The sequence below is a fragment of the Trypanosoma cruzi genome, genomic scaffold, assembly GCF_000209065.1.
Source record: "Trypanosoma cruzi strain CL Brener 1047053517039 genomic scaffold, whole genome shotgun sequence".
NCBI lineage: Eukaryota > Euglenozoa > Kinetoplastea > Trypanosomatida > Trypanosomatidae > Trypanosoma > Trypanosoma cruzi.
Window position 1 is genome coordinate 74,178 of NW_001849388.1, and position 9,985 is coordinate 84,162.

At 55.0% G+C, this 9,985-nt stretch overlaps 6 protein-coding genes across 6 annotated transcripts, besides 8 other annotated features; 5 read left to right on the forward strand and 1 right to left on the reverse strand.

Moving 5' to 3' along the window:
- Positions 1-935, forward strand: Tc00.1047053508747.5 (mucin-associated surface protein (MASP), putative; the record flags this gene model as incomplete). Its single annotated transcript, XM_801163.1, has 1 exon — positions 1-935. A coding segment is annotated over one exon (935 nt), but the record flags the coding sequence as incomplete, so codon positions are not given.
- Positions 1-3,489: a sequence feature (areas merged during assembly that could not be assigned to a particular haplotype. This can correspond to areas where the two haplotypes were merged or to regions with more than two copies in the genome that were merged during assembly.).
- Positions 1,203-1,225: a microsatellite.
- Positions 1,484-1,912, forward strand: Tc00.1047053508747.10 (uncharacterized protein; the record flags this gene model as incomplete). Its single annotated transcript, XM_801158.1, has 1 exon — positions 1,484-1,912. The coding sequence occupies one exon, from the start codon at positions 1,484-1,486 to the stop codon at positions 1,910-1,912; it is 429 nt and encodes a 142-aa protein (XP_806251.1).
- Positions 2,218-6,029: a mobile genetic element.
- Positions 3,490-8,332: a sequence feature (areas not merged during assembly with more than two copies in the genome that could not be assigned to a particular haplotype).
- Positions 6,261-6,587, reverse strand: Tc00.1047053508747.30 (uncharacterized protein; the record flags this gene model as incomplete). Its single annotated transcript, XM_801159.1, has 1 exon — positions 6,261-6,587. The coding sequence occupies one exon, from the start codon at positions 6,585-6,587 to the stop codon at positions 6,261-6,263; it is 327 nt and encodes a 108-aa protein (XP_806252.1).
- Tc00.1047053508747.40 (mucin TcMUCII, putative) lies at positions 6,638-7,294 on the forward strand (the record flags this gene model as incomplete). Its single annotated transcript, XM_801160.1, has 1 exon — positions 6,638-7,294. The coding sequence occupies one exon, from the start codon at positions 6,638-6,640 to the stop codon at positions 7,292-7,294; it is 657 nt and encodes a 218-aa protein (XP_806253.1).
- Positions 7,351-7,419: a sequence feature (T-rich).
- Positions 7,614-8,741, forward strand: Tc00.1047053508747.50 (mucin TcMUCII, putative; the record flags this gene model as incomplete). The annotated part of the gene is made up of 1 exon (XM_801161.1): positions 7,614-8,741. One exon carries the CDS (start codon positions 7,614-7,616, stop codon positions 8,739-8,741), a length of 1,128 nt encoding a protein of 375 aa, XP_806254.1.
- Positions 8,333-8,755: a sequence feature (haploid, Esmeraldo-like haplotype).
- Positions 8,756-9,985: a sequence feature (heterozygous, Esmeraldo-like haplotype).
- Positions 9,012-9,103: a sequence feature (T-rich).
- Tc00.1047053508747.59 (mucin-associated surface protein (MASP), putative) lies at positions 9,303-9,985 on the forward strand (the record flags this gene model as incomplete). The annotated part of the gene is made up of 1 exon (XM_801162.1): positions 9,303-9,985. A coding segment is annotated over one exon (683 nt), but the record flags the coding sequence as incomplete, so codon positions are not given.

Here is a 9,985-nt window from a genome sequence, read left to right on the forward strand (position 1 = left end):
ACGAAGATGAAGAAGCGGAGGAAGAAGCGAAGATACGCGAAACACCACCACCGGTAGTACTACCGCCAGCAGCAGCAGCAGGAGGAGGAATAAAACCACCATCTGGTGCTTCTGTTCCTGCTGCTCCTGACGCCATTCTCACTTCGCGGTCTTCTCCTTCTGGTGTTGATTCTTCATCCCGCATTGGTGGCGAAGGGTCCACCGTCAGTATTTCACCCAATGCAGTTGGGAAGCCTTCAAAACAAGATAAGGTGCCAGAAGCAAAGGAGAGTCAACACGCCCAGCCACACGACGGAGAGGCAGCAGATACACTCAACAACGGACCGGAACAAAACAGTTCTGCTCCAACAACAACGGGTCAGAATGACAACGAAGTCGCCACGTTGGGTGCCGGTGGTTTACGCTCTTCGGGAGAACAAATAACGGTAAAAGGGGGTTTAGAAGCTTCCCGAACAGACGAATCGTCAGCTGATCCAAATACAAAATTACAAGAAAGTGAAAAGACTCCAATGAAATCATCACAAGCAGCAGCGACAGAACCAAAAACTTACCACGAAGTATTGACGTCAGTAAAAGAGGAGACAAAGAGCAAGAGCACGGATGCATCAGAGAATTTACCTGATGCGGCCGAAAGCATTAACGAACATCCTGCATCCGCAGCCAATACAATGCAGAGTACATCAACTGGCAGTCAAGAAGGAGCATCTACGCCGTCTTCAAATAGAATTCCTCCACTTCACGAGGAAACGACCACAGGAACTGACACTACTGATAATGCTCAACCTCCGAGAGAAAAACCAGTCGAAGCCACAGCCATGAAAAATGGCACGGCGACGACTGGCGACAGTGACAGCAGCACCGCGGTCTCCCACAGCACCTCCCCTCTTTTGCTTCTTCTTCTTGTTGCGTGTGCGGCTGCGGTGGTGGCCGCGTGAGAGTGAGGGAGAGAGAGCCGTGCACCGCCCACACACACACTCGTCTTTCGCTCACTCTCTGTGTGTGTCCCCTTGCATGGACTCTCGCCCTCACCTCATCCCACGCAGCACACACATAATGTACCCATTGTATATATGCATGCACACCCATGCAGGCCCGTTGGTGCTCTCTTTTGCACGACACGCACCGCTGCCGTCCTGCCTGGCTGCATGGGCGGAGCACCGTAACTGTTTCTGTTTTGTTTTCATTGCATTGAGTGGGCGACATCTCTCTCTCTCTCTCTCTCCCTGTGTGTGTGTTTTGCTTTACGGGAGCAATGAGAGTGTGTGTGCTGGTCGTCCCACGCTTCGGCTTCTTGTTTTTTCTTTTATTGTTTTGTCTTATTTTGGTTGGGTGCTCTCATTCCACTTTTTTTTTGATTGGTGGCATGCTTTGACTGCGGACACTTTAATCTTCTTTTGATATTTCCGTATCTTTTTTTTTTGTTTTGAAGTGTCAGCCTCTTTTGTCCTTGTGAGGCCACTAAGTTTTTCCTTCGACATACGCCATGCGTCAGTTGTTCCACGTTAACCCGTGGCTTGCAGCGCTTCGGGTGCTGTTTGTTATGGTGCCTGTGTTGCGATTTTCCAGCGGATGCTTTGCTGTCACCATGACGCATCCCTGCCTTTTCATTGAAAATGTGGTGCGTACCGACGGCGCGTGGACGACTCCGGTTGTGGTGAGGGTCGTGCCTCCCACAGCGCAGGATGCGCCGCAGGTGTACGGCGTCGTTTGTAAGAACCGATGGACGCTTGTCCGCATCAAGACGTCAACAAGGATCCCTGATGAGAGCAGGAGGCACTGCGGCTTCTCCTGGCCCCAGCGATGGGGTCCGCACCTTGTCGCGGTGCTGGGGCTTTGGTTGCGTATAGGAACTCTGCAGCAGGGCGTTGCTGCGAGCACGACGGAGACCAAGACAACTCCACCCCTCGAGTAGGTTCCACGCCATGCCCGGTGCGGGGAGGTGAGGCGGTCTGCCTGCAGACTGTCGGACAAAACTGCACGACCGTTTCGCTGCGGTCATTCCGTTGATATCGCCCGTGGCGGTGACGTCCACAATAATTCCGGCCCGAGGATGGATGGCTACATCACTATTTGGAAGCTTAAAATTGCAGGCCTCTCGTTTGTAAAAAAGATGGCATTTGCTGCGCGATGGGAGCTGCATTAAACTGAAATTGTTCTTCTCCAGGAAATAAATAACCGCAGTGACGTAGCGACAAACGCTTCCGGCTGTAATGGCCTTCTTCAGGCCGCACTGGGCGCGTTGGTGGCGTTGCCATTCTGGTGCGCCACTCTCTGCCGTGCGAGCGCCTGCCGCTCCCTGGCACTGACCTCCTGGAGACCATTGCTGTCCGTGTATTTCCACCGGCCAGCCCCAGCATCTGCGTGGTGAATCTCCACAAACCTCCCACAGCAACCGTTCAGAGCTCTTCGTTTATTAGTACCATTTGTCGCTTAGGACCCGCTGCGATTATCGCGGGTGACCCGAATTGACATCATGAGCTCCGTGACAGTCAGACACCACCAACGACTGGAGAAGAGAACTTCGTTGCTGTTTTAATTGATATGAAGTTTGAGCTGGCAAATGACCTGACACAGGCAACACGGAACACACATCCTAATGCCTCGTCCCCTGACGTGACTGCGTATCGCGTGCTACGTGTCACCCACTGGCGATCCACTCTCTACATGGATTTGGACCACTGCTTAATATCTTACTCGGTGGGGATGGACGATGGCATTCCGCGAATAGCCAACACGCTGCCTCGGCGGGAGAAAGCCACCTCTGCCCTGCGCAAAGCGGGTTGGCATGCTTTCACCTCGTTGTGCGAAACACTCCTTGCCGCCGACTCCACATAGTCGGGCATCCGCGGAGGCATCTTACGAGCAGCTGAGCGCCATATCCCGCGCGGCAGCCGTGACGGCCCACAGGAATCACGACGGACGGAATGGAGCAGGCCAAGTCTGTTGCGGCGACAGCATGCAACGAGCGTACTTTCTTACCGGGAGGCAGCCTGCCCCGAGCTGAAGTGCTCCACAAACGGGAGGACCGCAATCATACCCTTCGCCGTGTTTTCTCCGTGCTGCCAGAGGTCCGTGCGAAACAGCTTGGTGTCCTGTGATGCTCCGAGGCATGGCGGCACCACGTCCCTGCCCTTTGGGATCGGCTGGGCTGCAGCACTCTTGGGACCGCGTCTGTGCTCTGCCTCTGCAGCGGCAACCTGCTCGTGCGTCACACTGTCCGCGTCGCAAGTGCTGCGATCCTCACTGTTTTCTGCACAGTTTGTGCTTGCGTGCCATCTGGTGACTGGGATATGGATTGGCCCTTCACGCCGTGTGCACCTGACTCGGCCATCCGCGACTGTTTGCCTGGCGTGGCCCCTGGCCCCGGCGGCGTATTGAGTGCTTTTCTGCGCCATCTTGTACCCGCTGCCCGCTGCTTGCACAGAACGATGATCAATACCTCACTCGCTGACAGCAGCCTACGAAGTTGCTGGGAAACGGGGAAAAACACTTCCATCCGCGAACACGGGAAGGACGCATGCCGCACTGAGAGAGTTGCCGGCCCATCCCGCTGCTCTCTGCCCCTGCTAGGGGTAAGCGAAGGACTGGTCCACAGCCGCCTGTCGGCACTGCTGGCACACCACCGATGTCAGCCTGTATCCACGCCACGACGCACTGCCTCGGACGTGATGACGCTTGTCAGTGAAAAAACGGCACGAGGGCTGAGCGAGTGCGAGCGTCGCAGTGGCCGCGTCCCGCGCTGCACCGTCGCCGTCACCGCTCTCTCGCCGTCCCGATCGGCATCTCGACTGCGATCGACACCGCGGACGAAGGGCGAGTGCTGGCCGTGCTCGACGGGCTACCGCGCCTGGGCCGTCGCGCCCAACGCTGGTAGCAAATCACCTGCGAGCGGCTGCGTTTGGGTGAGTGCTCGCCAAGAATATTTTTGACAGCGGCTCGCCTCAGCCGGGGCAGCCCAATGCAGCGTGGTGGGACCGCAGCTCCTACTCCACCACGTGGATGGTCTGCTGCGCCGCCTGTACAGCATTCACTTTGCGTCGGCGTTCATTCACGCTGACGGCCGCACGCTTGTTGCCTTGTGTGCAGACATCCGTGCCTGTGGTGCGGCAATGCCAACTGCCGTGTCACCTATAACGACATGGGCTGCCGAGCACAGCCTGAAGATCGGCGCGGACGGGAGCGGTGCTGCTCTGTTCTGCATCGCCTCACACCGACAGTCCGACGAGGACACGGCCGACCATCGTCTGAGCGATGGGAACCCACGCGCCAAGTCCCACCCGGTGCGTCTGCTCGGCAATGCGATTGATCGACTCCTTAATTTTGATTACGCACGCTTCCACCGCTGCAAAGCAGACCGTGCCATGCTGCTGTCAGCTGCGGCTGGGTGCAGAGGCTGGTGCGTCCCATCACACCACGCGATACTTTCTGGTTGGGTGCGTCCACAGTGCGTTGCACCACAGCGACGAGGCAATCGCACCGTGTCCGGCCCCCACTCACCTCCACAGCCTGGAAGTGCGGCACCGCGACAGCTGCACGGCATCGCTTGGTCCGCGCGCAGCAAAGAAGGATACTTCTGTCCACCTGGCAGCCAATCCAGCACCGCTGCGGAGGATCATTGGTTTCCGCGCACCACACAGCACGAACGCCTCACACTTCCCCGTTATATTGAGGACGTGCGTGGCGCAATCTGATTGGAGGCCATGCCGCCGTCCATGCATGGGAAAGCGGCGACATCGATCCCGCTCCGAGAGATGCTGTTATTAATGGATTGCGCCGCGTATGTAACATTATTGGGATACCCCACAGCCACAATCGTGCTCCTCCTATTCAACATCGAATTTTCCTCTGGGACACTGTGAGTTGCAATAAAGAGGAATTTAGTCAGCCACGCTTTGCCCAAGACACCTCTGACGATGTCAAGCGCACGGCTTTTGATTCTATTTACTCCTCTCTAGGAGATTATGATTTTGAATTATTGACAGACGTTTCTTCATCTCTCGCCGAACTCGCATCTGGATCCGCTGCACTATTGTATGGCTCCACCACGACAAATGATCTCCCTGTGGAGGTCCATCGTACAGCAGCTGGCAGGCTCGCACGCTCATATAGAGCAGAGTGCCTCGCCACTGAAAATGGCATTAGACATCTCATACCTTTTCTCTGGAAACATCCCAATCGCCCACACGAATCCTGGTGGCAACGGACTCCCTCTCGGCGATGGAATCACTCCGCGTCGTTCCACTGGCCATGCAAGACTACGTTACCGAAGAGATTTGGATTACACTGCTCTCCTTGATACAGCGAGGTCACTCTGTAAGCTTTATATTCTCTCCATCGCACTGCGGTATCCCACGCAATGAGGCCGCTGACGAACAAGCCATGATTGCACGATCCCTCCCGCAGGAGGGCGGCCCAATCTGGCACGTGGACTTCCTCGCTGCAGTCAGGTGGCCGTACTGGAGGGATGCCCAGAAGAAAAGGAAGGGCGCGTACACCGCATTACAGGCGCCTGTCGGTGTGGCAAGGACTCTATTCCTGGCACGACCCGGACAACGTGCCATGAGTGGCGGCTCTGCGCAAAGGCACGGTGCGATTCCTGCTCACTCTTCGACAGGCCTGCGCGTGCCCTTCGTATCACAAGTAACCCTCTGTGTCGGTGGTGACGTCCCTCCCTCACTGAGGAGACCGGCCCGCCGCTGCCTCCGCCAGAACCTCTTCCCGACGTGAGCGCCGCAAATCATTGCCGAACAGCGAGCGACGGATTGACGTCATCCTGCCCAACCTGCAGCAGAGTGCGCTCGTTCGTCCACAATATGAGGGCGCATGTCCGACGTGCTCCGCCTGGCGTTCCGATAGTTGGAGAAGGCCTCCCATGCGGATGCCACAATGATGCCAGCGTCTTCTTAACAGGCGCCTCGCGCACAGGTCGTCACTGAAGGTGCCAGCAGGTAAGACACACAGGAAGCACAAACGCGGGTATTCGAGAAGGACCACGAGAGACTTTGTTTCATCCACTGCAGAAATGCCCCCGTCGTTGTTAATTGGTAATGCGAGTGTTTGGGAGCGCCCCAGCCCGCACGACGGCATTTTTCGGACGGAATGCTTGCCACTTTTGTACGGACGGCCCTTGCGCTACTCACTCGTTATTGCAACAGCGTACAGCAAAAATAAGATAACAAGCTGCTTTGCGATGAATATTGGCTGCACTTTCCGTGGAAAACGAATTCACGCGGTGTGCAGAGATTATTCTTTTTTTATTGCTAGTTTGCCTTTGTGTTGATGTGTGTGCTGCACCTTCTCTTTTGTGTGTGCGTACCCTTCGTGAGGGGTGCCGACACGACGGACCGCTCTCGCCGTATGTGCATGCGGTGGAGCCTTGTCTGCCGCTCCTGTTTGCTTCTCCCTCTTCCATCTGTGTGTTGGTGTTGCGGCAGGGCTGTGTGTGTGTGTGCCTGCTGCCGTGGATTGGAGTGTGTGTTGTGCGTGGTGTGCGGCGTACGGTGCATGCCTGGCTGCTGCCCTCTCCTCGTGTGGTGTGCCCTCTGTGTGTGTATGCCGCACCTCTCGTCTCCCCTGTTGCTCTCCATGTCTCTCACTGTGCAGATCAGCTCCACACCACCGAACGACCACACTCACGATGATTATGACATGCCGTCTGCTGTGCGCCCTGTTGGTGCTTGCCCTTTGCTGCTGCCCGTACGTGTGCGCGGCAGGGAGTGGAGATAAAATTGATAAAGCTGGAGAAGGTCCAACGCTCCAGGATTCAGTGGTTTCAAACGATTCCGGCAATACACGAGCAAAAGTTACGGAAGGTATTGGACAGAGTTCATATAAGGAGTCCGATTCGTCAGAGAGACCATCGAAGACCGTCTCTGCTCCAGCAACTCCAACATCGACAGGTACAGGAGAAGGACCAAGTGGAGCGCCCACTTCGCAAGGTGGAAGAGATGCGTCTGCTCAGCAAGGGGCATCAGAAGAAAATATCATTTCACCAGGATCAACAGGTGATTCCGATAAGTCAGATGTAAATAATCGGAAGCATAATAAAGAAGTGGCGCTAGCTGGTAAACAAGTTAAGGAACAGGCACCAACCACGACAACCACAACGACAACTACGACACAGGCGCCAACCACCACAACCACCACTGCGCCGGAGGCACCAAATGATACGGCCATGAATGCAGAGGCGCCAACCACGACGACCACCCGCGCACCTTCACGTCTTCGCGAAATCGACGGCAGCCTCAGCAGCTCTGCGTGGGTGTGTGCTCCGCGTTGTTCCTCAAATACTTGACGTTGAACGCATCCCGGACGTACTCATATGCATGAGCACTGGAGCTCTGGATTTGGTTTTTCTTTTTTTTTTTTTTGTTTAATTTTCATTGCTTCTTTTTGTTTTTTTTATTATTTTTCTTGTTTGCAGGGCGGTGTGCAAGTTCCCCAATTGTACTGATTCCATGTGTCTCATGGTGTGTGAGGCTGCTGCTGCTGCTGGGCGCTGCCATTTGTTGCTGTGCGGTGGCTGTGCGTGGTGTAGCGGGCGTGTCTCTCCTTTTGTTTTCACATGCTATTGCAGGTTGGCTTCAAAGCGTTAAGTGGCTAAACTGTTTGTGATGATGACTGGCCGTGTGCTCTGCGTCCTGTTGGTGTCTTCACTGATGTGCTGTTTCTTGTGCGTGTGTGCGGCAGTTGCTGCGACGGAGGCGCGTGTGCGGCCTGCTGGTGATGGCGCGGTGACTGCTGGACACATGTGGGCAGTGATGGCTGCGGAAAGTGAGCCCGTGGTCGATGGCTCTGAACGAAAGGTGAATGTGAACTCCGAAGAAAATGACAATCAGGAAGACGAGGAAAACGAGGAAAACGAGGAAGACGAGGAGGGTGGGGGAAGCAAAGTGGGTGATGTTCCTACGCCCACGCCCCCTGAAACACTCACTCCTACGACGAGGAAGGATCAATCCAGTACCGATCAACTGCGAAGTATCACTTCCAATCCTTCTGACGCTGGTGACGTGTCCGATTCCCAGACCCATGCAAGTGGACAGGAGTCTTTGAGCGGAGGGCCCGCTGCAGGCACAACATCCCCACTCCCCAACTCATCTCAGCAGGCAGCAGGTGGAGTGCATGCTGGAGGTGGGAGTTCCTCCCAGGGCAGTCAGGCTTCAGGACAAACCGTCACAGGACAGTCACTGGTGTCAGAGACGGCAAAGGCAACACCGCAAGGCGGTGGAGGAGGAGGACCCGGAGCGCACCACGAAGCCGACCACACCACAAAAGATGGCGGTGATAACCCCCTGGGAAAAAACGGCAATGAAAAGGAAGAGCCACCAGAGGGATCGCAAACTGCACCACGACCCAGCAGTGGCGGGAGTGCTAATGTCGCACCGAATCCCGCTGTCTCCATTCCACTGCCCCCAGAGCCAAAGTCAACAGGTGAGGCAACCGGTACGGGAGAATCTCCACATCCGACCGATAATGCACAGACACAAAGTATGAGGAACGATACTACACCAAGCACGGCGCAGACTCAAAATTCGCCGAACACTAAAGCACAGGAACCAGAAGCAGAAATCACTACAACAGAGGCACCAACTACTACGACTACGGAGACGCCAACTACGACGACGACCACCCGCGCACCTTCACGTCTTCGCGAATTCGACGGCAGCCTCAGCAGCTCTGCGTGGGTGTGTGCCCCGCTGCTGCTCGCCGTATACGCGCTGGCGTGCACCACTGTGGGCTAAAAGGGAGCGTGGGCTGTGCGTGCCAGCACTCAGCCACGGGGACATGTGTACGTCTGCTGTGTTCCGATGTATGAAGTAAGAGTAATTATGATGATTGTGCTTTGCTTTGTTTGCTTCCGCTGCCCTGATGTGTGCTTCATGTTGCTGCTTCCTGTATCCGCCAATTGTCACGCATCCCGAACACACTCATACGCACAACACGGAGACAACTGTTTATGTGGACACACATTTGAGGATAGGTGCATGCGCACTGGAGCCATTCGGTACAGCTTCTTTTCTTTCTTGTTTTTGCTGTGTCAAATTTATTGGTGTTTGTTTGCTCTTGTTCTGTTTTTACTTTTTTTGTGTTTTTCTTGCTGTTTACTTGCTGCGGAGCTGTGTGTGTGTCTGCGCTTTTTGCCCTTCCACTGATTTTATTTGCCTCATGGTGTGTGCGCCGGGATGCTGCGATGTGTTACTTTGACTGTGCCGTGGCTGTGTGACTTGTCTATCTTTTTGTTTCCACTCTGCTTTGACGTATTGTTAGTTTGTGCTGAAGGCTGCACGCAAGTGACAGGAGTGATGGCGATGATGATGACTGGCCGTGTGCTGCTGGTGTGTGCCCTCTGCGTGCTGTGGTGCGGTGCGGTTTTTGGACACGCGATGGACGATTACTGCAGTGAGGGTGGAGGGAACGGTTTGAGGCACACGAGTAATGGTGGAGATGACGGCGTGTCTCTAAAGGCGGACTGCGGGCTGTTATCCACTCGAATGGGATTAATAAAGGCGGTTGAAGCTGCGGAAGGTGAACAAGAATTGAGTGGAGACCCATCGCAAGATACCGGGGAATCATCAATTGATAAGAAAGTGCGCAGCGGAGCGGCTGGTTTAGAAGGAGATGGTGTCACAGTTCAACCACCAGCAGCACCACTGGGGTCTGGAGGCCCAGGTACAGGAGGACAGGAGAGGGGATCGAACGTGTTGGGCCCAAATGGAGGAAGGGAAGCAGATAAGATGGGCCACAAGGACGGTAAGGGAACTGGGTCCCACAACGAAGGTGCTGAACAATCCTCTTTTTTACCTGGCAGCCCTGGACCTCAAAGTGGTGAAGATCACATATTGGAGAATAATTCCGAGAGTAATGAACCCTCCGATATCCAACAGAATAAAGAAGATGCAATTGAAGCGGAAACACCAAAAATATCAGAAAAAGAAGAACCTGGAGGAGGGAAAGAAAAAGAAAATGGTAAAGCACTCACAGGGAT